Source organism: Cucurbita maxima, unplaced genomic scaffold (genome assembly GCF_002738345.1).
Source record: "Cucurbita maxima cultivar Rimu unplaced genomic scaffold, Cmax_1.0 Cma_Scf00038, whole genome shotgun sequence".
In the NCBI taxonomy this organism is placed as follows: domain Eukaryota; kingdom Viridiplantae; phylum Streptophyta; class Magnoliopsida; order Cucurbitales; family Cucurbitaceae; genus Cucurbita; species Cucurbita maxima.
The window spans coordinates 811,380-838,913 of NW_019272054.1; the positions used below are offsets into that span (position 1 = coordinate 811,380).

A 27,534-nucleotide genomic window follows, 5' to 3' on the forward strand; every position below is an offset into this window, starting at 1 on the left:
TTTTTTTTAATTTTCTTAAAAATTTAAGAATATTCATTAAACTTTTGAGAATTAAAAGATATTTTAAAAATATTTTGAAAGTTGTTAACTAAATATTAACTGTTTCCTACTAAACTAGGTATTTTTTAACTTTTTTTAGTTTTAACGGTATTTTTTAGATTTTTTTTTTAATTTAAAGTATTATTAAAAAAATTTAAAAGTTTAAGTTATCAGTACAAAATAGAGTTTTATATAAATATATATAAATATATATATAATTTTCCGTCCAAAATGGGCATAAAAGACAATTTCAACCCAAATTCAAGTAATTCAGTAAGAGAATGACGTCAGAAATAAGACGTCAGCTTGTGTTCTTTAGAGAGGTGTTATATAAGGCTGTTGCTATAAGAAGCTGCGATTTGTAGCAAAACAATTCACACCAGCGCATTTGATTTCCTCCCTTCAATAAATTACCCTCTGCAGATCTTGTTCCCTGATAATTCCGGCCATGTCCGCCACCGCCAAGCTGCTTGTCGCCGATCTCGCTTCCACCGTCCACCAACTCCCTTCCCGCTTCGTCCGCCCCATCGACGACCGTCCAAACTTCTCCCATGTTCGAACTCCGACCGGCTACTCTTTCCCTGTCATTGACCTCCACAACCTCCACGGCCTCTCTCGTGCTGATGTCGTCGCCCAAATTGGCCAAGCCTGTGAGCGCGACGGTTTCTTTCTGGTAATGGGTTCTTTCAAATTTGGGTAAATTTTAATTTTTTTTGTGGTTTTAATGGAGGGGTTTGGCTGTTTCAGGTGAAGAACCATGGGGTGCCGGAGGAGTTGATGAATGGGATGCTGAGATTGGCTAGGGAGTTTTTCCGGCTGCCGGAGAGTGAGAGACTTAAGAGCTATTCCGATGATCCGACGAAGACGACGAGGCTTTCGACGAGTTTCAATGTGAAGACGGAGAAGGTGGCAAATTGGAGGGATTTCTTGAGACTCCATTGTTACCCTCTCGAGCTTTATGTCAATGAATGGCCCGAGAATCCTCCATCCTTCAGGTAACAAACACATTTCATTCATGAATATCGGTACTTGTTCAAGCCATTAGCATATATTGCCTTCTTTGTATCTTTAGAACTACTACAATTTTTAAAATGGGAGAGTCACACCCTTATAAAGGATGGAGAGATTTCCTCCGAACCGATGTAGAATCTCACAATCTACCCATCTTTGGGGCTCAACGTTCTTGCTAAAGTGGGATCCTACCAAATTCACCCTCTTCAAGTCTCAACGTCTTGCTGACACATCGTCTCATGTCCACCCTCCTCGAAGCTCAGCCTCCTCACTAACCGTGTAGCGATCCCACCAAATTCACCCTCTTCAGGTCCCAACGTCACTAACCGTGTTTGATTCTATTGCTATTTGTAACAGTTCAAGCCCATCGTTAAATATTGTCTTGTTAGCAGATATTGTCTCGTTAGCAGATATTGTACTCCTTAGGCTTTCCCTTTTGAGCTTACCCTCAAGGTCTTGGGCTTTCCCTTTTGAGCTTACCCTCAAGGTCTTGGGCTTTCCCTTTTGAGCTTACCCTCAAGGTCTTGGGCTTTTCCTTTTGAGCTTACCCTCAAGGTCTTGGGCTTTCCATCTCATAATCCACCCATCTTCGGGGTCAGCGTGGGACCCCACCAAATCCACCCCCTTCGGGCTAGCATCCTTGTTGGTACATCGCCTCATGTCCACCCTGTTCAGGGCTCACCCGATGTTGGGCCCAAGCCCATCGCTAGCAAATATTGTCCTAAAAGCTTTACTCTTCAAAAAGGGCCTGGTAAAGAGAGGTTTGCACTCTTATAAAATGTGTTTGGTGTTTCATTCTTCTTCTCGATCGACGTGAGATCTCACATTTCTAACATAAAATATCCTCACTTCGGTCTTACACAGGAAAGAAGTGGCGGAGTATTGTACAAGAGTGAGGGAATTGACATTAAAGCTATTAGAGGCCATTTCTGAGAGCTTGGGGTTACCAAAAGACTCCATAGCCAATTCAATTGGAGGCCATGGCCAACACATGGCCTTGAACTACTATCCGCCATGTCCACAGCCAGAGCTCACCTATGGCTTACCTGGCCACACCGACCCGAACCTCATCACTCTCCTCCTCCAAGACCAAGTCCCCGGCCTCCAAGCCCTCCACGACAACACTTGGTTCGCTCTCGACCCCATCCCTAACACCTTTATAATCAACATTGGCGATCAAATGCAGGTATAACCCTCTTCTCATATACACGTCAAAACAAATATCATAGATATACAAAGTGATTATGTTTATGTTTTTGTTTAGGCGTTGAGTAATGACAGATACAAGAGCGTGCTTCATCGAGCTGTTGTGAATAGTGAAACGGAGCGAATTTCAATCCCGACATTTTATTGTCCGTCGCAGGACGCGATGATCGGGCCATTTAAGGAGCTGGCCGACGTCAAGAATAGAGCGGTTTATAGACAATTTTCTTATTCAGAATATTACAAGACGTTTTGGAATGAAGGACTTGCAACCAAAAGATGCTTAGATTTGTTTAGAGTTGAATGATTTGTACAGTCCAATTGATCCTTCCATGCATAAGGGCTGCTCGCATCTCCGACAAAGGAGCTTTCTGAGCTGGTTGAGCTGATGTCGGGCCGCACACTGGCGTCCTCCAACGACCAACTGCCAAGCTTGACATGGGATGACAAGTTGACAGCGTCTGGCTGGAAGACTGGCCAGCTGAGATTTCATTTTAGCTGAACATGTTTATCATCATAGTTTATCCATAATGTTCTTATTTTAAAAAAAAATGTATATTATGTCATATGATATCTTTATTTGATTTGATGACGATTGGTGAATCGATAAAGTGCACAAAACGCAATCGTTCATTGACATCATCCTTGATCTTCTCTCAATTTCTTTTGTTTCGATTTCGTTCTTTTTGCTTTCAAGGATTGCATTAACATATAAAATAGAAGGTTGTATGACTCAACCGACATAAAACTATGTGTTGTTGAGTATATAATTTTAAATATATAAATGATATATTTGATGTTCGGTATAAAAGCTGTATATCTATGATACAACTGATATATCCAAAATCGTGAAACCGACCAAAACCAACTCACCATCGGTGTAGTTGGTCGGTCGGTGTGATAATTTCTCCAAAACTGATCGTCAAACATCAATATGTCATTCATCAACTAGACCTCATGGGAACTCATCAATGTGTCATTAATCTCTATTGACACGAACTCATACACTTCAACCCATTTAACTGGACCTACAACTTAGTTTTATTCTTCCACATTCTCATGGGAACCAAAACATACACCTTCCTTTTCGGTGGCTCAATCATAGAAATTTCATGGTACGACCTCTTGAAAATTTTCACATGATTCATGTAAATGAGAACAAAACATTTTAGAAGGGCTTGGGTCGGTTTGTAAGGATAACCTTCACTCTTAAAGACAAACGGTAAGTAATGTGACCAGAGGCGGCAGAGAAATGTCAAGGTCATCAAAGACCGTATCCAGATTCCGAATCATGGGTACGAGACCATCAAAAATAGGAGAGAACAAGAAACCATAGTGGATAAAATTGTCGATTCTGAGCCCATGCTCGAAACCGTTTTGCATAAGACAAAGAAGAAAGCTAAGTAAAATTAAGAACAAGAACCATATAGAAGTAGGAAGCTTGATTGTGGACTTGTAAATGTTCTTACATTAAGATACCTCAAATAGAATAAAGCATATAATAAAGGAAAAGAATAAACCAATTTCTCACAAATGGCTACACAAGTTCCTTCTTTTTAGGTTCAAGAACAGGAGGATCGACCTCAATTCCCATATTGGCTGCTGTCCCTGCTATGACCCTCATTGCTGATTCAATGGTTGTGCAATTCAAATCTGGTAACTTTTCTGCAGCAATCACACGCAGCTGTTCAATGGTTATCTTTCCCACTTTTTGTGCCTGTGGATCTTTTGATCCCTTTTCAACTCCTGCATAACCAGTTCATACCGATTAAAACGAAAGTTCGATGATCATTTTTGCATATGATCAATTCACTTCATACAGCTCGTAACAAATGACATGTATTTCATAAAAGAGAGAAGAAGCAGATTCTCGAGCTGCAACAGTTCGACGATAGCGCTCTTGAAAGGCTATTGTAATATTGTAATTTCTTTCAATCTTGTGTTAGGGTACCTAACGCATACTCGAGCTGTGATGGGAGGCAAGTATGCCGCCCAGCGACAATGCTCAAGCTGCAACAGTCCCTCCATCCCTTGGAGGGTTTGTTCCCAAACATTGATAGCCACTGAGGAACTATGGATTCACTGCATCATGCTACTTGAATATTTACTGAACAAGTTGCCAAGCTAAAACGCATCAATGACACTTGTGGGAAGGAGGAAATTCAAAATGGTAGTGATTCAAGGGATTGATTATGGGTTTATAAGTAAGGAATACTATGTCTATTGGGATGAGACGTTTTGGGGAAACCAAAAACAAAGCCATGAGAGCTTATGCTCAAAGTGAACAATATCATACCATTGTGGAGATCCTTGATCCCTAACAATAGCATCAAGCTAAAGAATAGATCCCGGTTCAAAATGGACTGATAATCTATATAATAATACATGAAGGCCTGAAATGTGCCAAAGAGACCAACAGCCTCTAAGAGAGATGGGTAGCAAGCTGCAATTTGTTGAAGAGGAGGATAATATCCTTCCAATATTGCTTGCGCCAGACATATCAGCTCGAGACAAGATCACTGGGCAATCTTTTCAGATTTTATTATGGATGTTCATACCACCCCCGAAGAAAACTTTGATCTATTTAAGATAGGACGTTATTTCTGTAACAGCCCAAGTTTATCGTTAGCAAATATTGTCATTTTTGGGTTTTCTCTTCCGAGCTTCCCCTTAAGATTTTAAAACGCGTAGGGAGAGGTTTCCACACCCTTATATGAAATGCTTCATTCCCCACTCCAACCGATATGAGATCTCACATTCCACCCCCTTTGGGGGCCCAGCGTCCTCGCTGGTACACTGCTCGATGACTGACTTTGATACGGCTTTCCCTTCCGAGCTTCCCCTCAAGGTTTTAAAACGCGTCGGGTAGATAATACAACCTCCCAACCTAGGCTAGGGTGAGGTAGATGACTCATAAGATGTAGGACTTCTTCCATTTCTTAATCCTCTCATCAATTACCTTCAACTAAGGAATGCAAAATACTAGTATTTCAATGATTATGACTACATATCAAGGTAATTCAAGGGCCATTTCCCACCTCAGACCTCAAATTCATGCTTATCAAAGACATTGATCTCTGCCACTATAATTTTATCTAAATCCACTCTAAGCCAATCTAAACAAGTTACTGTTGGATAGACATAGCAGGAGATAAACACATAAAAGAAGAAAATGGAAGAGCCAAAAGGAATATCAAGCACTTAAAAGCGAAATACCAGCAGCCTTGAGAAGAAGAACTGAAGCAGGGGGAGTCTTGAGCACGAAAGTAAAACTTTTATCCTGTTCCAAATCAAACAATCAAGACATTCCCGAAGGAAAGCATGGAAAATCATTCACATACAACAACAGAGAAAGGAAGAACAAACCCACATCGTAAACAGTAATTTCAACAGGAATAACGTAGCCGGCCTTGTCGGCTGTCTTGGCATTGTAATCCTTACAGAAAGCCATAATATTAACACCCTTCGAACCAAGAGCAGGGCCAACAGGAGGAGCTGGGGTAGCCTTTCCAGCCTCCAGAGCAAGCTTAATCACCCCAATTACTGCAACCCCCAAAAACAAATTAGAGAAAACCAGAGCTCAACCAAGAACAATGTAGAGGAAAATTAAGGGTTTATGAGAAAAAGAAATTTACCCTTCTTGGATTTTCCACCAGGCTTGGCTTTAGGAGGCGCCATTGAGACAACACTGAGGCGCCTTGGAGTGGGAGAGATTAGCGACGAAGATTGGCCATTACTGAAGAATCGAAGCGAGAAATTGAACTTTGAAGAGAACCCTGAAGAGGGTGAAGCAAGAAACGAAGAGGAAAGATGCTTGGAATTAGCAGTAAATTTAGAAGAAAATGGATGATAGATGGAGAGGGAGGACGCCATGGATAAGCAAACACAGAGAGCTCTCAGAACTTCTTGTGGATAAACCCAGCAAATGACATAAAACGTTCCGTTTTTTCACAACAGAAACCCTTTTCTTATTTCAATAAATCTTTTATATTTTTTAAAATTTCATTATGGGAACTAATTAAATTGATCATATAAATTTTGATTACACAAGAACTGGGCCCAATATCAATTATTACGAAAAGCCCAAGCCCAAATTATAAGGTTGGCCCAAAATTACAGGACGTTATGATACCACGTATAAAAGCCCAATATTCGATGTTGAGTTTTTTTTTTTTTTTTTTCTTCCGCTTGACCGCAATCGTGTCAAGGAGATAGTGCGTCTCTTACTTGTATACGTAGGATCTAGGATCTGTCCCCTTAATTAGCCACGGTGAGATTCTAACACCATGTTAGGAATTACGACTCTCCACAATGGTATGATATTGTCTACTTTGAGTATTCCTCGCTTATAAACTCACGATCATTCCCTAAATTAGTCCGTGTGGGACTCACTCCCAATAATCCCCAATAATTCTCTAGGATGAACATGGAGAATTGGAGTTCGTGGTTAGAAGGCTTCGTAAGTTGAATTAGACTAAGACATTTTTAGACTCAACCCGACTCAAACATTCCTTATAACTAATGAACCTAACCTATCTATGAATTTTTGGGTTAAGGTGATTCCAGTCATCGGTCAATTCATAAAATATCTAAAATTATTAAAAGTGGCACAAAATATTAAAAAAACAATTGAATTTCTAAATTCAAACTTCAGAGTGTGAAATATTAAAATATTATAAAATGAATAATATTAATTGAAAAACCAGTCCAGATAAATATATTACGTGGGTTCGCAGTGGGATCGTTTGGAATTTGGTTCAGTTAGATCCACGAAAATCTGATGGGGTTCTTCTGTTTCGCCATTAAAGGCCACAGATGCTCTCAAATCCTCCATTTCTTCACCAGAATCCTTCTCCATTTGAAGCTTCTCGCCGCCCGTTTCGGCCTCCTCAAGCCCTCGCCGGAGCACCATGCGGACTCTCCCTTCCAGCCTCCGACCAGTTACCTCTTCCTCACCGACGGCCCCTGCCCTTCGCTGGTCACCGTTCCGGCGGCTGATTTGCAGGCCAGGATCAAGAACAGCCTCTCAATCGTTGCGTTTGGGGATTTTGCTGCAAAACAGGGGATTGAATTTGGGGGAAACGACGGAGAAGAAGAGAATCGGATGTGTACGATCTGTTTGAGTGAAATGGAGAGATCGGAGCCGATGAGAGAGCTCTCTAATTGCTGCCATGTCTTCCATCAGGAGTGTTTGGATACGTGGATTGATGAGTTTCAGATTACGTGCCCTGTTTGTAGATCTTTGCTTTTGCCCTCCGGTGACGGCCATGGGTTTCGATTCCTCCGGTGACCATCAGATACACAACGACCCCGCCGCCGGGATAGACGGCGGCAACTCCTCCGCTTGTACTCGTATTCTGTTTCTCTCATGATTTTCCTTTTTTAATTTCTGAATATTCATTTTGTAATTTTTCGTTAAAGTTTTATTATGTAAAGTTATAAATTAGTGGATAATATAATTTTAAACTTTTAATTTATATAAATAAACTTATTAAGTATTTACATTTTAATATGTTGGACACTTTGTGGATATTAACTTTATTAGATTAAAAAAACTAAACCAATATTTATCACATAAAATTAAATTTAAAAAATCAAAATCTTTTAATTTAATTGGATTCTAATATTTATTATAATTTTAGTTTAAAATAAAAAATAAAAAAATAAAAACTTTGACTTTTAACTTCATCTTTCACATCTAATCTTATCTCTAGAATGAGACTAGAGTATGTTCGATTGTTTAAATTCATTGTCGTCTCATCGCACAAGTCGGTGGAGGAGGAATAGGCTGTTAGACGAATACGACTATCCACAATAGTATGATATTGTCCACTTTGAGCATAAGCTCTCATGGCTTTGCCAGCTATACCAATGGAGTTAGTATTTCTCACTTATAAACTCATGATCATTCCCTAAATTAGCCGATGTGGGACTTTCATCATCCAACACCTCCCCTCATCATTCCCTAAATTAGCCGATGTGGGTCTTTTATCATCAGAACACCTCCCCTCGAACAAAGCACGCCTCCCCTTAATCGAGGCTCGACTCCTTTGGAGTCTTAGTCATTTTTTACTACCTTCGTACCTTCGAGGAGGCTTGACTCCTTAAGCCTCCATGTCAATCTATTGGCACGGCTAAGTTTAGGGCATGACTCTAATACCATGTTAGACGAACACTACTCTCTACAATGGTATGATATTGTCCACTTTGAGCATAAGTTCTCTTGGTTTTGCTTTGGACTTCCGAAAAGGCATCATACCAATGAAGTTTAGTGTATGGGTAAAGTCATCATTCAATAATCAAAGTCAATCGTCAATGGGTATAGTCAACAAGCAATTTTGTCAAAGTCAACGATCAATAAAAAATTTAATTCAAGAAATTAGACCATTTCAAGAGATTTCCACTAGTCTAGTCTCGTCTCAACTCAATCTCTTAGTTTAGGTTGATTTTTTTTCTTTTAAGCACGGTATGATGTTTTTAGCTCGAATTGGGCTATTTTCAATTGTTTTTTTAGCCGATTTTAACGATACTAATAATTATTCTTATTTTATGACCTCTCTCTAAAATATGAGAAGTGCTATTTTTTTATTTTATAAAAAATAAATATTTGATTAAAATAAGTAGTTGTTGATTGAAATTGACATGCTTGGTTGGATGAACTATTTGCTATATGTTATCCCATGATATCATTCTTGTATGAATATTAGTTATGATTTTATTAGCTATGCGATTGATGTTGTAAAGACAAACAATTTTAAATTATACATGTATGCTATCCACGAGGTTGATATGAATGTTTTATGAAATGAAATGTTTACGACACATGCCATGAGTAGTCACAGTATAGATTTAGCTTTCACATAGTTAAATTATTGTGCTTGCATTTAAAATGGATACAAATTTGTATTTTGAGCCGGTAAAAAAATAATTTAAGAATTATTTGTGAGATTTAACCAACCGTAGAGGTTAAATTGAAATTTAATCCAAATTATAGAGACCAAATCTGGATGTTACAAAAGTTTTATTACATTTATTTTTTTTTAATTCAAAAACACTTTTAAACGTTTTTCAAAAGTTTAAAAAATATCTTTACAATGTATGATATTGTCTACTTTGAGCATAAACTCTCATGACTTTGCTTTCGGCTTCTCCAAAAGGCTTCAACACCAATGGGGAGACTATTCATTGATTATAAACTCATGATCATTCCCTAAATTAGTCGAGATGTGGAACTTTCATCATCCAACAGATGGAATAGTAAGTATCCGATTTTTTTTATAAAAAAAATTATAGAAATAATTTATGAAGGGCAGATAAACCATTTCTATTGTTATTGATGATATGAATATTTTTTTTTTAGGAAGATTTAAAGATTTTAATGTTAGTTCCGAGTATGTTTTTTAAAAGCTTTTAAAAAAGGCAAAAGTATATTAATTATACTTTTTTAAAAGATAAATAATATTTTTAATAATATTTTCATTTCAAACCAAAGTATTTTAATTAATTTATTATTTTTTTTTTGGAAAGGGTAAGAATATTATTAAATGTGGAAGTGTATTTAAAAATATAGGGTTTTGGATTATTATTTTTTTTTTATTAATTTAGTGTAAAAGCATAAATATTAAAATTGATATTAAATTAAATAATTTTCTTTTGTTGGGTAATGTCTATTTTTGTGTAAAGGTATATACTTGTATTTATTGTAATTTAACGCTATCAAATAAATGTTTGAAAATAGAGTTGAAAAGCAGCCTAAAAGATGCTAAGAAAAAGACCCCAAAATCAAGAGCTATTCATCTGCTCTGCTGCTGCTTCAGATACTGCTCGACCTTGACGGCTACGGGTAGATGGGACCTGGCAGAGGTACCCGAGTCCAATTCTTTTTGAATTATACCATTTTTTTAAGATTCCTCATGAGCCAGCGATTCAAAGAATGCCCAGAACAGCTCAAAACAGAAGAGACCAGCAAAAGGATAACCATTCTTCAATTCCCCATTTTTGGATGCCAATCCCAATTCTCCGTCTCCTTAGGACACTCATTTTGTTCATTCTTTGATGGGTTCACTTCGTTTCTTCTTTCTGGCGTTTTTAATCTTCAGAGAATAGCTTAGAGGCGCTTTGTTGAGCTTTGAACGCTTCTGGGCTCTAATGGGTCTGAGCAGACCTCACAAGGTTGCCAATGGTTTCTCTCCCAGATGGGTTTTTCTATTTTGCATTGCTAGCTTCTTCCTGGGTGTTTTTGTTGTCCACAGGTACTTTTTCTTTTTTCGTTTTTGTGTCTGAGATCTTTTACTGAATGGAATCGTCTCGTTGGGTTTTGCCATTTTCAATGTGGATAGTGGGTTATGTTCTTGAGTGGATAGTTGATTATTTTCCTGTAGGCAGTGAAGCATGCTTATCGTTGAATCTGATATTGGATGTCTACTTACTGAAAAGAAATGCATGAAAATGGAGAACTTTTGTTCTGTTTTACAGACTTGAATCCTTCAAAATTTGGTCCATAGGACAGATCTGCATTGTGCTTTCTTTTCTTTTCTTTCTTTTGGAGGGTCTTAGCGTGAGATCCAACGTTGGTTGGGGAGGAGAATAAAACATTCTTTATAAGAGTGTGGAAACCTCGGCACTAAAGAGGGTGGATTGTGAGATCCCACATCGGTTAGAGAGGAGAACGAAGCACCCTTTATAAGAACGTGGAAATTTCTCCCTTGCAAATGCGTTTTAAAAACTCTAAGGGGAAGCCCGAAAGGAAAAGTGCAAAGATAACAATGTCTACTAGCGGTGGGCTTGGGCTGTTACAAATGGTATCAAAGCCGGACATCGGACGGTGTGCTAGCCAGGACATTGAGCGTTAAATGGGGTGGACACCAGACAGTGTGCCAACAAGGACGCTAGGCCTCGAAGGGGGGTGGATTGTGAGATCCCACATCAGTTGGAGAGCGCTGTTACAAATAGTACCAGAGCCAGACACCGGACGGTGTGCTAGTGAGGACACTGAGCCCTAAAGGGGTGGACATCGGGCAGTGTGCCAACAAGGACATTGGGCCTCGAAGGGGGGTGGATTGTGAGATCCCACATCGGTTGGAGAGCACTGTTACAAATGGTATCAGAGCCAGACACCGGACGGTGTGCTAGTGAGGACACTGAGCCCTAAAGGGGTGGACACCGGGCAGTGTGCCAACAAGGACATTGGGCCTCGAAGGGGGGTGGATTGTAAGATCTCACATCGATTGGAGAGGTGAACGAAACATTTCTTATGTGGATGTGCAAACCTCTCCCTAGCAGACGCGTTTGGAGAGAAGAAAGCCCATATCAATTGGAGAGAGGAACGAGTGCCAGCGAGCTAGGATTCTTATTTCGTAGGTGCCAAAAGGGGTAGATTGTTTTAAAAACCTTGGTAGATTTTTTTAAAAACCTTGAGGGGAAACGTGAAAGGGAAAGTCCAAAGAGAACAATTTCTCTAGCGGTGGACTTGGACGGAATAAAACGAGTTCCTTATGCTCTGTACTTGGCTAGATTTGTTGTAAAGAAGAAAGATTCTTATTTCCAATATCCTCTCCATTCTATGCATTTAGGTGTATAAGTTGGTAGATTAATTTTTTTTTCTAATACTTGTGTTACAGGTTTTGGGGTGTGCCTGATCCTGTTGAAACAGATGAGGAGGCATCTATAGAGAAAGTGCACTCAAAAACTTCTCAGCCCATTGTTAACTGTGAGAAGAAGGCGAGTGATATAAATGTTACAAATTAACTTCACTACAATATCTTGACGACTGTGTTCATATTACAGGAAGCCTCCCTACAAGCTGATATTCTTTCTCAAGTATCGCAGACCCATGATGTTATCATGTGAGTTTTAGTCACTTTGCTTGTATGTTATATGGTAGATATTTCGTAGAGATATATATGGTAGATATTTCGTAGGTGGTTATATCTGTTTAGATAGTGCTTTCAAAATGTACTATTATCTGTATTCTCTTTTGGTGTACTTACTTGAAGTCATCAATACAAATCATTTAGCCAATATTCCTCCTTGCGTTTTCTCTTTCCTGTTTTTTGTGTTCATCTAAATCGAGTGTGTGCGTTGATGTGCGATCTTAACAATATTGTTCATCTTAGGTTTGAAGTATATTATGACACGAGTTTTTCAGGACATTAGACAAAACAATCTCATCATTGGAGGTGCAGCTAGCTACAGCTAGAGCTTCTAAAGCAGACAATGATGAAGGATCTCCTATGGTTACAGAGCTCGGAATCGAGAATTTGAAGGAGTGGCCAAAGGTTTTCTTTGTTATGGGAATCATTACGGCCTTCAGCAGCCGAAAGCGTTGAGACTCGATTAGAGAAACATGGATGCCTCGAGGTTCAACCATAACATAGTCATTCTGTTACTAAGTTTTCTGATTTTGGATCAAACTTGTTCCTTGTGACACAGTTTTGTTTCATTTAGGTGAAGATTTAAGGAAGCTGGAGGTCGAGAAGGGAATTATATTACGGTTTGTCATTGGACATAGGTAGAGTTTTCATAGATGCACGAGTTTTCTTTATTGTAAACTCTCGTGTTTCGTAATCTAATAGTTAATTTTGTATGCTATGGTTCTTAGTGCAACTCTTGGTGGCGTATTGGATCGTGCGGTTGATGCTGAGGAGGCACAACACAAGGATTTTCTAAGACTGGTATGTAACTCTTAGTATTATGAGACAAATAGCCCATAGGTGGTGTAACAGCCCAAGTCCACCGCTAGCAGATATTGTCTTTTTTGGGCTTTCCCTTTCGGGTTTCCCCTCAAGGTTTTGTAACACACATTTGCTAGGGTAAGGTCGGGTTTCCCCTCAAGGTTCTGTAACACGCATCTGCTAGGGAGAGGTTTTCACGCCCTTATAAAGAATACTTTGATCTTCTCCCCAACTGACGTGAGATCTCACAATCCACTCTCTTTAGGGCCTTTCATCCTTGCTGACACTCGTTTCTTTCACCAATCGATGTGGAATCTCACAATCCACCCCTCTTCGGGGATCAACGCCCTTACTAGCACACTGTTCGGTGTCCTCGCTTGCACACCGCTCGGTGTCTAGCTCCAATATTGTTTGTAACGGCCCAAGCCCACCGCTAACAGATATTGTATTCTTTGGGCTTTTCCTTTTGGGCTTCCCCTCAAAGTTTTTAAAACGTGTTTGCTAGGAAGAGGTTTCCACACCCTTATAAAGAATACTTTGTTCTCCTCTCCAACTGATGTGGGATCTCACAATCTACCCCCTTCAGGGCCCAGCGTCCTCGCTGGCACACTGCTAGGTGTCCACCCCCCTTCGGGGTTTAGTGTCCTCGCTTGCACACCGCCTAGTGTCTAGCTCCAATACTAATTGTAACAACTCAAGTCTATCAGTAGTATATATTGTCCTCTTTGAGCTTTTCCTTTTGGGCTTCCCCTCAAAGTTTTTAAAATGCGTCTGCTAGGGAAAGGTTTCCACACCCTTATGAAGAATACTTCGTTCTTCTCCTCACGATGTCGAATCTCACAATTTGCTCTCGGAGACTTGATAAAGCCCTGAACCATCTATAGAGCACATTCTATTTTCTCGACACGTATTCGCAAATAACCAGATCTTCATCACTACCTTCTTCGTCGAGGAAAGCTCCCTTTCTCAGCTAGTCCTTTTTTCCCCTATGGGGGCGTGGGGGTTGGGAAACAGAGACACTTTGAGGGAGTGCACTCTGGATCATAAGATTTGTACCAAATGTTCTCCAACCCTTCTCAACCAGAGCTTCAAAAAACAGCAACCACCACATGTACACCATAATGTGCCAGCTGCTCCTATTCTTGATTTAACACTAACACATAACTACTTGCTGCTTCAAGGCATTTCTATATCCAAAACCAAAGTAGCTAATATTTACTTTGATTTGCCACATTCTTTGTTAGATAAACCTCTAAACTTGGGTTGTTTTCTTACAGAACCACATAGAAGGATATCATGAATTATCCTCCAAAACCCAAATATACTTTTCAACAGCAGTTGCTAAATGGGATGCAGATTTCTTCATCAAAGTTGATGACGATGTTCATATAAATCTTGGTTAGCATTCTCACATTCTAGGATTATTGCCTCTATACCTAAACTGATTGTGAAAATCACAGGTATGGTTGGTTCTACCTTGGCTCGTCATAGATCGAAACCACGTGTTTATATTGGTTGCATGAAGTCGGGTCCAGTTCTTGTTCAAAAGTAAGCAAATTAAACACTGTATACTCGTAAATGTTACGTCCTTGGAACGTTACGCCGTAAAATCTTTGCAGAGAGGAAAAGTATCATGAACCTGAATACTGGAAATTTGGTGAGGAAGGCAATAAGTATTTTAGGCATGCAACTGGGCAAATTTAGGGCATCTCCATAGATTTAGCTACCTACATTTCAGTTAATAGGTAAGTCATTTCAGTCACGGCGTGTAATAACCCAAGTCCACCGTTAGCCGATATTGTCCTCTTTGGGCTTTCTTTTCAAGGTTTTTAAACTGCTAGGGAGAGGCTTCCATACCCTTATAAAGAATGTTTCGTTCCCCTCCCCAACCGATGTGTGATCTCAGAATTCCACACCCCTGTAAGGACGTGGAAACGTCTCCCTAGGAGACGTGTTTTAAAAACTTTAAGGGAAAGTTCAAAGAGGACAGTATCTACTAGCATTGGACTTGAGCGGTTATTTCTCTTAACATTTTAATAATTATCTGTCAGAATTTGCTTCTTCTTCTTGTAGACCCATACTACATAGATATGCAAATGAAGATGTTTCCTTAGGTTCATGGTTCATTGGTCTTGATGTCGAACACATCGATGATAAGAGCCTTTGCTGTGGCACTCCACTCGGTAAGACAACGACCATTCCCTTCACCACCGTCTCATCGTGTCGAAATACGCTTTGTTTTGATTCACATTTCATGGATGCAGACTGTGAGTGGAAGGCTGAAGCTGGGAATCCCTGTGGTGCATCATTTGATTGGAGTTGCAGAGGCATTTGCAAATCAGTGGAGAGAATGGAGGAGGTTCATCAGAGGTGTGGGGAAGGTGAAGAGGCAATCTGGCACACCAGTTTCTAGAAACCCTTTGAATTTGATATCTCCATCTTAGTCTGTGTATATCACTGTTACAAGGCAATGGGTATCGATTAACTTTGGAGGTACCATCTCCCACTGCATTGATATGCCTGCCTTTGAAAGTGTGTGATTCATGGAATCTGGGCAATGTGTTCATTCTCAGTATGGAAATTTGTTGTGTTCTATTATAGAAACATAATAATTTTTTAAATCATGTGTTCATATGATTCCTTTTCTTCTTTTTGTTTTTTTAACAATGGCAAATGTTTCACCAAAATTTGACCAAATATGTGAGAGTTTTTGGTATTGTAATCAGTGCATGCCATTCAAAGTGGAAGACTTAGTGTTTGTTCATTCTCTTTAATGAATCATTTTTTTAATTTTTTCTAATTATGGTAATTTGTTAGGTTTTATTAATTTTAACAAACAAAATAAAATTTTAAACCATATATTTCTGTGATTTATTTATTTTTAACAAAATTAATTATTTACTTTACTTTTAAAATGGGTATAAGAAAAATTAATAGGAATTAAATTTTATGGTCGGAATTGATTCAACTTAGAGATGTTTGTAGAGTTAGGACTCACCGTAAACTGAACAGAGAATTTCCATTTAATCGGAGAATAAATGAAGGAATAGAGAGAAATTTCTCAACTAAAGGGACTCAAAACAAGGATTATACTCTTTGTCCCCGTTCCTAACCAATCCTTAACTCCAAATATATATATACATGTAAGAAATCTGATCTCCGAAAATTTACGGTAATGAAAAATTTATGAGAATTGAGATTGAAAAGGTGGTAGGAATGGAAAAGGTTTCTCATCTCCCGTTTCGTAAACGTCTCTAGTTCAAAGTGGTCATCTAGCTAGAACGAAAACCGAGAAAAAAACGTGTAAAAAATCAAAATAGTGGTCGGTAGTACATTTTCTTTTTGGATTGTGACCTTTTGTTATGATTTTTATGAGTTATATATTCAACAATGAATTGGCATTTGGAGTAGTTTCATAAGCTACTTTAAAAAAGTATTTCAATTGTCATGGACTTCCAAACTAAAAATCTATGACTTATTTCAATGAGATCGTAACTTACTTTAACTATGATTAAATAGCTTACCGTTAGTAGATATTGTCCGTTCTGAGTTTTCGCTTCCAGATTTTCTCTTAAGATTTTAAAACACGTCTATTAGGGAGAGGTTTCCACACCCATATAAAGAACGTTTCGTTCCCCTCTCCAACCGACGTGGGATCTCACAAAATAACATCTAACCCTAATCAATTTTTGTCATCGTTCGAGTTAACTCTTTAAATAAATGTATTTACCCAATCTACGATAGAAAAATCGTGATTCTTTATATATTCAATTATTCGTAACTTATAATTTTATGTGTTTAATAAGTCTCTAAAAATTAAAAAGTATCTCATAGATCACTAAACTTTTAAATTTGTATTTAAGTATTCCGGACATTTTCTAACATTTTTTTAAATTTATAAAATCTATTAAATACAAAAGTGAAAATTGAAAATATTGGATTTTAAAAATATTTCATTTGAATTAATATTTCTAATATTCTTTCCTCAGCCGAAATAATTGTTTTTTTTTTAATTTTTATTTCATCCCTTGAAATATTGACCACTTGAGGGAAAAAAAATTTAATTTTTGGAAAGAAATTAATTCGGCTGGCAAATATAAGCCCACGTCAATTCGAAGTGAAATATTTTTCGTGTACAAATAACGACGGTATCTACATTATATACGTACATAAATTGACATTTGGCAGAAATGTATGAATATATTGAGTAAGAAAATTACTTTTCCATTTAAGCTAGGTGGGGGAGGAAGACGTTTTTCCCGTGACCTAAACAGGAATAGAAACATTGAATATGTGAACTTTTTCTAGACCAATACTTTGAACAAGGAAATAATTCTCGGACATGAAAAGAAAAGTTATCGTTAGTTTTACTTTGTATCGAGCTGATATTAACGATCTTCGTTATACAATGTATCTTATTTTTAAATGTTTAAGGGCAAAACGTCCCTTATTTAAAAGAAAGTAAGAAGTTGAAATTCTATTTTATTATGAATTTATCTTCTGAGAGTTAATTTGATAAATTCTTTTACGTTACAAATTATTATTTCTCAAAATTCATAAAAATTTGGTTTTTTTTTCTTTAAAAGTATAAACAAAAAAACAACACTCACCCCAATTATGGATCACGACACACGTGTTTTTCATGCAAAAAAAAGAAAAAACAGTAAAAAAAAATATATATAATTTGTTTTGATAATGTTGGTGTTCTAGGAATGTAGACTTTGGTCTAAATAGTAATTTACAAATATTTGAAAATTTTGAAGTAGAAAAAGGCATTATTTTTACACGTGCTTTGAATTAGGTTCGTTGGGAATGAAATATGATTAAAATAACTTAAAGAAATAGTACAGAGGATAACTAGATTATTTGAACTCAGTCGAACACAATCACTAAAAATAAGCTTAGATAAACTAGATTACTCAAACGCAATAGTTTAGATAAGTTCATATGAGACCCCTATATTTATGACGAGCTCATACAAGCTGATTTAACCAAAAATATGACTCTTATGCTATTCTTTGTTCATTAACCTTAAGTAGCCACCCATTAACCAAAATTAAAAAGATATATTTTATTTGGGAGAGATTTATTTGTTGGAGGATGAAAGGGAATGATCATAGGTTTATAAACAAAGAATACTCTCTCCATTCGTGTGAGGCCTTTTGGGAAAGTTCAAAGCAAAACCACTAGAGCTTATGTTCAAAGTGGGCAACAATATCATACCATTATACCATTGTGGAGAGTGTGTTCATTTATCATTATTAATTAAATAAAAATAGAAAATTTATCCTTATCCATTCCAACCCCAAAATGTGGAAAAGGGGTATTCAATTCTTAATTTTAGCAAAAATAATTTCATTTCCTCCTTAATCTTTGATAGTATCTGAGAAAAAAACAACCCGTCTTTATTAACGCCCCAAAAACTCACTAATTCCACTCGTAATTATGGTCAAATTTTCAGGGAGTTGAAAAAGGGAGAAGAAATTTAGTTTGAATCGTGGAATTTGGGCATTTTAATGGCGTTTTAGAGAAAGACCCACCATACCCACCTGCCCTTTCAGCCTACGTTCGGCCAAAATCCTTCACCCTTTTGGGGATTTTGAGAGAACCCTTTATTTAAGTCACGAGGGAGACCCCAACTTTCTGTAATAACCAGAGGAATTCTTCTGGTTCTTACTACTTCGCCTCCTATCATCGCTGGATTCTTATCCATTTTCTGATGCGCTTCTGCTGAAAACGAGGCAAAAGGGGAAGAACTATATCCGAATCCCGGTATTCTTTCGTGTTCTTCAGTTCTTTGATTCTCTGTTGGGTTCTTTCGATTCCATTCGCCTTTTGTGTTTGTGGGTCATTTGATTTTGTTGGGGGTGATGGCGGTGGACTCGTTCTTGTTGGAGACGGCGGGGCCTCCCACCGCCTACGATTCAGTGTTCATGATTTTGATGTTTGTTGCTCGTTTGTGGGTGGGGATTATTGTGGGAGTGGTTGTGGGATGGATTTGGAAGCCCAAATGGGTGGATTCCAATAAGGGTTTGTTCATTTCGTCCAAGTTGAAGGATAATCTGCCGACATCTTGCTTTGTGGGTTCAATTTCTAGTTTGAATTCCTTGAACATTCTGCCTAAATGCTTGAATTTGACGTCAAATTGTGAGGATGAACAAGAAGAACAAGAAGAACAAGAAGTTGCAGCATCCATCTCCAGGTTTGTTGCTTTAACTCTTCCATATGATGAACGACAAGTTATGATGATTTCTAATACAAATTGTTAACCACAGTTCATCAGCACCAGCTGAGTTAACGGAGGAGGATTTTAAGTATTTGTACAAGCTTGTTGAGGAGAAAGATGGAGGGCCGTCATGGATTCAGATGATGGATCGTTCTACCTCTACCATGAGCTATCAAGCATGGCGGAGAGACCCTGAGGTAGCTAGCTATCCATTATTACTGTATTGTTCTTGTGTTTTATAGCCCTTATGGTGTTATTTACTGTTGTTTTGGCAGAGGGGGCCGCCGCAGTACCGAAGTCGAACGATTTTTGAGGATGCGACGGCTGAGATGGTGAGGGATCTCTTTTGGGATGATGAATTCAGAATGAAATGGGATGATATGCTTATAAGTGGTCGAACATTGGAGCAATGTCCGACCACAGGGAACATGACTGTCCACTGGGTGCGCAAGGTGAGTGAAGTTCCATTCTTGTCTCTGTGTTTGTTTGACATTATGTTTATGGTTTTCTCATTGATTTGTTGTTGTTCCTGCAGTTCCCTTTCTTCTGCAGCGATCGAGATTACACGATCGGACGAAGAATCTGGGAATCGGGACAGGCGTATTACTGTGTGACGAAGGTCAGACATGCTGTGCCTGTCTACCCATTTCTCCATGTTCATCTTTTCTTCGGATCTTCCATTGAAATTTTGTTGAAGTTTGGTATTTTTATATGTTTTAGACTTCAGTCTATTGCACTTAATCATCAACTTCACAAGTTTGGGTAATTATCCCACCTCGATACAAGAGGGGTACAAAATATTTCTTACCAGAGTGTAGAAATCTCTTCTTAGTAGATATGTTTTAAAACCATGAAGATAAGGCTAATCGGGAGCCTTTGGACTATTACAAATGGTATCAGAGCCATACATCTAGCGTTGTGCCAAGCAAGGATGCTAGCATTCAAGGGAGTGAATTTTGAGATCTCACATCAGTTTGAGTTTGAGAAAGGAACATAACATTACTTATAATGGTGTAGAAAGTTCTCCCTAGTAGACGCGTTTTAAAATCATAAAGTTGGCTGCTATAATGCTATGTAACGCGTTTTAAAATCATGTGGCTTTGTTAGAAGTAGACTTAGAACCGGACATCGATGCCTTGTGTCAACGAGGACGCTAGTCCTCAAGGGGTGTATTGTGAGATCTCACATCAGTTAGAGAGGGAATGTGAAAACATCTCTCTAACAAAGATTTTACGAGTCAAAGTGAACAATATTGACCGACGGTGGCGGTGATTCTTCACAAATGGACGATGGTCAACTTTTCAAGCCACTTTGATGTTTAAAAGTTGGGAAATAATATCCAATCTTGGTTTATGTTGATTCAGGGCGTACCTTGTTCCTTGATACCAAGACAGAAGAAGCCAAAACGAGTTGACCTTTACTACTCAAGTTGGTGCATCCGTGCAGGTAGAGCCAAGTTCATAGCCTTCTTATTTATTTTAATGCGCTGGTCATGGTTGAATTCTTCCCCCCTTGTCATTCACGTCTCCTAGACAACTAAACAGCTGTTTCTCTGCTGCTATATGGAAACAGCTGAATCGAGAAGGGGTAACGGCGAGCTGAGTGCGTGCGAGGTGATACTATTTCACTACGAAGACATGGGCATCCCATGGGAAATTGCAAAGCTGGGGATTAGGCAAGGGATGTGGGGAGCCGTCAAGAAGATCGATCCCGCTTTACGTGCATATCAGAAGCATAGAGCTTCCGAAGCGCCGCTTTCAAACTGTGCTGTGATGGCTAATATCAACACAAAGATGAGTTCAGAGTATGTGATGAGATGCTCAGAAGATGCATCTGACAATGACGATGGTTCCTCAGAGGTCGGAAGTTTGGAGCCCTCTGAGAAACCAGCAGCAGGGAAGAACTTGCCAAAGCTTCTTATGGTGGGCGGAGCGATCGCCCTTGCTTGCAGCCTCGATCACGGCCTCTTAACCAAAGCGGTCGTGTTCGGAGTGGCCCGAAGATGTTTGAACATTGCAAAGAGATGATCAGTACAACAAATCTTATAATCAGATTCAGCTTAAGCATTGTTTCCATGAGTGACACACAAAGAGGAAGCCCTTTGAAGGTGGTAAATTTGGTTTTGGAATTTCCCCTTTTGAGTTGTAAAAAGAAGCTTTAGATTGTAGGGAAGGAGAGAAGATTGAACATAGATTTAGGCTTCATATAAACCCTCAATTCTCTGTTCTTCTTACTCAGATGGGGGGAGTGTTTATGGAATAAATAGTGGAAATTAAGAAGCTATCCTGTTTTATTGCCATCCTTTTTTAGAATATACCCTTTAAAAAAAGTTAAAATACACGTTCTGGATTAAAGCTAATCGTGATAAATTGGTTCTTGTAATTTGGTCAAGGAATAAAATAAAGTGTTCAACCTCATAATCTGGAAATAAAATAAAACTTTAAAGTTAGATTTTGTAGTGAGTGAGTTGTTAATAATTCCATAAAAGGAGATGAAAAACATGAGGAACAACAAGGAATAAGGAGAAGAATAATTAATTTCATATCGAATTTCCAAAAAAAACTAAACGTGGAACGGAATCAATCATCTAATTCCGTGTAACAGGCGCGAAGGAAGAACAAGAAAGCACTCTGTAATTTGATTCACATACTAGAATCCCTAAATCTCGTATAACCTAATTTAAACCCTAAAATTGAAAGAATCAAAAGAATTTCCTAAAATTGAAAGAATCAGAAGAATGGAGTAAGATATAATAACAGAATCACGACCAGAGGAGACCTCAATTTGGGACGAGAGTCTCAAAGCAATTGAGGCCATCGAGCTCCAGAGCGAATCTCGGCTTCATCGACGAGTTCTTGAATTTGGCTACGGCGTTAGCTTCTTCCTTCTTTCCCGGCATCGACTTCACAGGAGCGGAAGAGGCAGAACCACCGCCGCCGGTGTTGGGAGTGAAGGAAGGGACAGAAGTAGAAGCCGTAACGAACTTTCCGAGGAGGATCTCGGCGGCGAAGGCATCGAAGAAACTGAACATGGAATTCATCTTGAAATTGATGCGGCGGTTGATTGCTGGAACGTCGGTGGTTTGGTTGTGGAGAAGGGAGGGAGGCCGGAGGTGCTTATATAGGGAACAAAGCGGGAGTTTCCTTCCCTTTTCTGGATTCCAAATTCCCAGAGGTTTCTTGAAGCCGCGGATTTCATTCTCTCTTATTTTGTTTTTAAATTTAGCGTATGGGGTCCGTCAACTTAAGACCGAAGACTTCCAAATACCCCAAATTTATTCTTTCCTTTAATTATTTCTTTTCCTTTTCTACAAAATTAGATATTTAATTTTAAATTTTATTAAAAGTATAGGACTAAATTTAAATATTAAAAAATATAAAATGAAGTTAATTGAATGAAAATGGCGTTTTATTAGAGTTTATAATATAAGTTTAATTCAAAGCTAAAAAAAGAAAGTGTCACGTTTAATTTAATTTAAATGATTTAGATTAAAATGAATCGTTCTATATTATAAATTATTCTTAATTCTGAAATTCTCTAACTAACTTTTTATTAGAAGTTAAATTGATAGGTTAAATCCTAAATTTAGTTACCTTCCATATTAATTAATTTGTAAAAATTTAAAACTATTTAACACAAAAACTAAATAAATTCATATTTAGTTAAATTGATAAAAATACTTTTATATTTTACCCTTTTAAATTTAAACTTTTAAAATTTTCAATTAACATCTTTAAACTATCAAAATATATATATATATATATATATATATATATATATATATATATATATATGCTAATTTTAAGGAGAAACTTTCAATGTTTTAAACTTTAAAAAATAACTAATTTTTTATTTTTTAAGTTTTTAAAAATTTAATTAATATTTTAAACTTTTAAAAAATTTCAAAAACACAATTAATTTTCTAAAAAAAATTTTAAAAATTTCTTCTCGTTATTATATTTAAGAAATACTTATGAAATTTTAAAAATAACTAAATTTTTAAATAAAATATTATCTAAAATGGTATTTTAAATTTTTAAAATTTTTTTTAAAAATTAACCAATTTAAAAATTAGGGGGTTTTTTTATTATTAATTTAAGCTTTGTAATTTAACGGGAAAATCTATTTATTTATGGAAAAGATAAAAAAGAAAAAAGAAAAGGTTTGGTCATTGGAAATTGGGCGGCGGTGAGGTGACTAATGTGGTCCCGCAGCTTGCATTGAACGGCGACCGAACCCGCGCGAAAAGACTAGAAATATCGCGTAACGGTGGGGTCCCACGCTAAACTAAGTTCGGGTCAACCATCACAATGGATTCACATTTAATCAAAACTAATCTAAATTTTCGATATGTCATAGCTTTATGAGCTTCAATCATATCATATATTTTGATAATAAAGAACTTTTTAATTTTGTGATGATTTTAATGTTTCAAAGTATTCCTTCAAAAAAAAAAAAAAAGCTCGAAAAGACAACGTGAAAGTCCAAAGAAGATAATATTTACTAGCGGTGGATCTGGACCGTTGCAAGTAGTATCAGAGCCGGACACCGAACGATTTGCTAGCATTCTCGCTGTTTTCCGAAGGATGTAGACATGAGGCGGTGTGTTATAGTATCAGAGTCAGACACCGAACGATCTGTTAGCATTCTCGCTATTCCCCAAAGGATGTAGACATGAGGCGATCTGCCATAATATCAGAGTCAGACATCGAACGATCTGCCAGCATTTTAGCTATTCCCCGAAGAATGTAGACATAAGGGGGTGTGCCAAGAAGGACATTGGACCACAAAGTGGTAGATTGTGATGTCTCACGAATAGCTCTTGATATAAAAAAAAAATAAATATATATATATATATTTCTAAATTATTTTTCATGAAATTAATAATGAATTTAAGATGTTAACTATTTATGTTCTTTTTTTTTTCTTTTTCATAAATATACTATTATCTCCAAATTATTTCCTAAAATCTGGTCGGCTTTAATGGGGACCGACCGTCGAGGACCAAACCGGTCTGCCGAAACCATACGTTGAACGTGTTTCCAAACACAAATCTCAACCTCTTGCTGTTGTCCCTGGTCCCACCACATTTAGCATCACTCAAAGCATCTTCAGAGATTTTATTGCCTACTGTCATTCGTACCGTGTTACCACGGTGGGACCCGGTTAACATCCCATCCAACGGCTGCGGTGCCGTCAACGTCAGCGTCAACCGAACAAATGGTGTCAATTTATTTTCCTTGTAAATTACCCATTTTATTCTTGCCAATTGTTTATATTTTCATTTTATTTTATTGAAATTTCAACCCTGAATTTATAATATTTTTGTCACTTAACATTACACGCCATGATATGAGTGGAAAAATTGAAATTTGAAGTTAATCTCAATTTATTATAATTAATTTGAAAATGTATAACGAATAAGGATAATTGGAAATGAGTCTCACGTTGATTAATTTAGTAGAATATTAAATTTATAATATTAAATTTATAAATGAAGAATACTATCGGGCTGAGAGTTAGTAAATTTTAAAATGAATAAATTTAAAATTTTGAAAGAAAAAAAAAGAAAAAAAAAAAATCGAAACTTGGCACAAACCGACCAAATTGGCCAACTATGTTTTGTATTTTTTTTTTCCATTTTTTATTGTATAAATATGGAGCGCCACGTCGGCAAGAGGGGTCCACGAGATACGAAGTGAATGGACAGCGTAGAAAGAGGTAGCTGGAAAACAAAGCGAAGGAGCGGATCTTAAATCCAAATTCAATTTCGTTAAATGCGAAATTTCCGAACACACATAAATACACGCGAGACTCGCAGAATATAACAACAAATCCCTCCATCCCCTTTTCAGCGCTCTGAGGTCAATATTCAGCGGCGTCTTCTAAATTTCATCTCCGATTCTCTTCCCCATTCCCCCTAAATCCGCCGAGATCCGGCGACTGTCGTCGGATTTCCTCACCGTCCGCTCCGACGAATCATGAAAGGCTCCTGCACGTTACTCGCTTCGGTCCTCGCCGCTTCGACCATGGCTTTCTCCTCCTCTTCGTCCTCCTCTAATGAAGATCGTGACCTCGCTCTTAATCCTCCCTCTCGAGAGGTAAAATCTTCATCGCTTTCGACTTCGAATGTTCCATTTTCAATTCTATTGTCCTGATCGGTTTTTGATTTGCTGTATTGTGTTTTTAGGGCTTTGTTTCGGAATCCGGTTCCAACAGAGGTTGCGGTTCGGATTCGTCAGCGGAGAAGGAGAAATTTGCGCCGAGGTTCGATGGATTGAGGTTTATTGAGACTTTGGTAACTGCTCATAGATAATCCAATCCCTAAGGAGCCTGTTCTCGTTCTTTCTTATGATCTTCTTTTTGTTATATTAATTACATGATTGTTAGGAACAGAAATTTTGTTCTTACATTGTGGAGTGATTTTACTGACTAAAAATCAAGAGATTTTGTGCGAGTTCCTCTTGTTTGTGACAGAGTCTCATTGTTATTGAAATCCATTGTTGAACCGTCTGTCTGTGTGAGAATATTAAGAACAATTCTCGGAAGTATATGCATCTGTATAAGTTAGTTATTGAAATGAGTGGTTCGTCTTGGATTCTCCTTCGCTGTCAAAGCTTTAGATGAAGACAAAATTGGTAAAATGAAAGCAGAAGCATGAGGAATCATCAAATCCATTGGGATGCCTTTTGAACAACTCATTGTTGGTGTGTGTCTGTGATGATGACGATGAATTCTCGGGAGCTGATTGCAATTATATATAATATTTAAATATCAAATGTTATTGTTTGATTACACACATAGTTTGATATATTTGATTTACGTATTTGATAATTTGATCCCTTTTGTTTCTAGAGGGGATTTTAGAAATTTTTATTTGAATGAGGATTGGATTAACCATTTAAATAAATAATCAAGTGAAAAATTAACTATTTAGTTTAAAAGTTTCAAATGAGTCAACTAAGTTTGGTTTTAAAAAATTAGAACCTAAATGAAGAATATTTTATCTTGTAACTCATTCTAATTGTGGAAATTTTGGTTCCCATTCGAGATCTCGAATCTTTTAACTATGAAGATAGCATGATCATGACATGACAATTGTGACCGAGTAAGCACCTTTGATCTTGCCATGTTCACTGCTGCAAAAGTGCAAAATTTTGATCGAGTAAGATTTTGATTTAGTAAGCACTTTTTGTGTGTTTATTCTTTATCTTATTTACTAAGGTAACTTTACAAGTTTTTTTTTTAATTATTATTATTTTATTTTGTATTTAACAGATTCATATATTAGTTGGCTAGAGAATCAAAACCCTCACTCACATTTATCTTTTAAGAAATTATTATGGATTCTTATCCTTTAGATATCATATCAATAACGAACGAATAAAAATTAAATTAAAAATATTAATTAACAAATGGTCGTTTCTTAAAAATTAAGATAAAATCTTTTAATAATAATAATAAAAACAAGATTTTGAAGCTTTTTAGATTTGGGAAGTTTTAAACTCAAAAGCCGAAGACAAAATGGTAAAGTTTCCTTTATATAGAAATTAAATATTGGACGTTATTTATGATATATTTAATAAATTATTTAAATTTCAACTTTGTGTATATACATGTGTATATATATATATATATATATATATATATATATGTATGTATATATATATATATGTATGTATATATATATATATATGTATGTATATATATATATATATATATGTATATATATATATATATAACACTCGTTCAAGAAATAAAAAAAAGTCGCAATGGTACTTCTAACGAAATAGATTTCATCCAATTCTAACAATTATATGTATGTGATATTCATTCATTAAATAATAATTAGAAAAATGTTTTTTTATTTTTATTTATTACAAATATTATATCTTTTAGAAAGCGATTATAATTATAAAAATAATTTTTTTAATTAATTTAAATATTAATAATTGATTATAGCTATGGTAATAAGTAATTAACATGCATTTATGTTGGTAATTTCCAAAATGCTAAGAATCTTTTTCCATCAAATATCACTTAAAAAGAGGAAAGTTTCTTGTAAATTAAAAATAATAAATGTTATTTAATAACGGTGCTTAAAAGTTATTTTTAAACCAAATTTTGCTTTTCTAAATATAGGAAACTACTTGAATTAAATACTTAATATTCCAAATTTGTATTTTTTTCATTGAATTTTGATAATATAAAATATTGTTAACTTCAACATAATTCAATTAATTTAGTCATTAAATCTGATATTAATATTTTTTATTATTATTATTAATACATTATCCCAAATTTAATACTCGACTCAACTAACCTACGTACTCAAAACTTTCGAACGAATACATAAGAATGAATAAGACACCGAATGAACAA

At 36.7% G+C, this 27,534-nt stretch overlaps 4 protein-coding genes and 1 pseudogene across 4 annotated transcripts; 4 read left to right on the plus strand and 1 right to left on the minus strand.

Annotated features, from left to right (window-relative positions):
• The first annotated feature begins 419 nt into the window (after nucleotides 1–419).
• Nucleotides 420–2,895, plus strand: LOC111469066 (protein DMR6-LIKE OXYGENASE 2-like). Its single transcript, XM_023114298.1, has 4 exons — nucleotides 420–712; nucleotides 787–1,034; nucleotides 1,915–2,236; nucleotides 2,315–2,895. The coding sequence occupies exons 1-4, from the start codon at nucleotides 488–490 to the stop codon at nucleotides 2,558–2,560; spliced, it is 1,041 nt and encodes a 346-aa protein (XP_022970066.1). The 5' UTR covers nucleotides 420–487; the 3' UTR covers nucleotides 2,561–2,895.
• Nucleotides 2,896–3,677: 782 nt separating this feature from the next.
• Nucleotides 3,678–6,217, minus strand: LOC111469089 (50S ribosomal protein L11, chloroplastic). Its single transcript, XM_023114329.1, has 4 exons — nucleotides 5,889–6,217; nucleotides 5,624–5,796; nucleotides 5,470–5,533; nucleotides 3,678–3,999 (listed from the first exon to the last, which is right to left on the minus strand). The coding sequence occupies exons 1-4, from the start codon at nucleotides 6,124–6,126 to the stop codon at nucleotides 3,791–3,793; spliced, it is 684 nt and encodes a 227-aa protein (XP_022970097.1). The 5' UTR covers nucleotides 6,127–6,217; the 3' UTR covers nucleotides 3,678–3,790.
• Nucleotides 6,218–10,122: 3,905 nt separating this feature from the next.
• Nucleotides 10,123–15,563, plus strand: LOC111469075 (annotated as a pseudogene).
• A 2,910-nt stretch (nucleotides 15,564–18,473) lies between these two features.
• LOC111469052 lies at nucleotides 18,474–21,445 on the plus strand. The gene is made up of 6 exons (XM_023114277.1): nucleotides 18,474–19,128; nucleotides 19,202–19,349; nucleotides 19,428–19,604; nucleotides 19,688–19,771; nucleotides 20,517–20,598; nucleotides 20,725–21,445. The coding sequence occupies exons 1-6, from the start codon at nucleotides 18,797–18,799 to the stop codon at nucleotides 21,177–21,179; spliced, it is 1,278 nt and encodes a 425-aa protein (XP_022970045.1). The 5' UTR covers nucleotides 18,474–18,796; the 3' UTR covers nucleotides 21,180–21,445.
• A 3,513-nt stretch (nucleotides 21,446–24,958) lies between these two features.
• LOC111469110 lies at nucleotides 24,959–25,978 on the plus strand. The gene is made up of 2 exons (XM_023114353.1): nucleotides 24,959–25,253; nucleotides 25,343–25,978. Exons 1-2 carry the CDS (start codon nucleotides 25,134–25,136, stop codon nucleotides 25,466–25,468), a joined length of 246 nt encoding a protein of 81 aa, XP_022970121.1. The 5' UTR covers nucleotides 24,959–25,133; the 3' UTR covers nucleotides 25,469–25,978.
• The last annotated feature ends 1,556 nt before the right edge of the window (nucleotides 25,979–27,534 follow it).

Bases quoted from the DNA above. Each gene is read 5' to 3' on its own strand.
- LOC111469066 (XM_023114298.1), top strand. From the start codon at position 488: ATGTCCGCCACCGCCAAGCTGCTTGTCGCCGATCTCGCTTCCACCGTC. The intron at 1,035-1,914 runs GTAACAAACACA...GGTCTTACACAG, and splicing joins GAGAATCCTCCATCCTTCAG to GAAAGAAGTGGCGGAGTATT. The intron at 2,237-2,314 runs GTATAACCCTCT...GTTTTTGTTTAG, and splicing joins ACATTGGCGATCAAATGCAG to GCGTTGAGTAATGACAGATA.
- LOC111469110 (XM_023114353.1), top strand. From the start codon at position 25,134: ATGAAAGGCTCCTGCACGTTACTCGCTTCGGTCCTCGCCGCTTCGACC. The intron at 25,254-25,342 runs GTAAAATCTTCA...TTGTGTTTTTAG, and splicing joins TTAATCCTCCCTCTCGAGAG to GGCTTTGTTTCGGAATCCGG.
- LOC111469089 (XM_023114329.1), bottom strand. From the start codon at position 6,126: ATGGCGTCCTCCCTCTCCATCTATCATCCATTTTCTTCTAAATTTACT. The intron at 5,797-5,888 runs GTAAATTTCTTT...TGGGGGTTGCAG, and splicing joins TGGTGGAAAATCCAAGAAGG to TAATTGGGGTGATTAAGCTT. The intron at 4,000-5,469 runs GTATTTCGCTTT...CTGGTTATGCAG, and splicing joins TCTTCTTCTCAAGGCTGCTG to GAGTTGAAAAGGGATCAAAA.
- LOC111469052 (XM_023114277.1), top strand. From the start codon at position 18,797: ATGGCGGTGGACTCGTTCTTGTTGGAGACGGCGGGGCCTCCCACCGCC. The intron at 19,129-19,201 runs GTTTGTTGCTTT...TGTTAACCACAG, and splicing joins GTTGCAGCATCCATCTCCAG to TTCATCAGCACCAGCTGAGT. The intron at 20,599-20,724 runs GTAGAGCCAAGT...ATATGGAAACAG, and splicing joins AAGTTGGTGCATCCGTGCAG to CTGAATCGAGAAGGGGTAAC.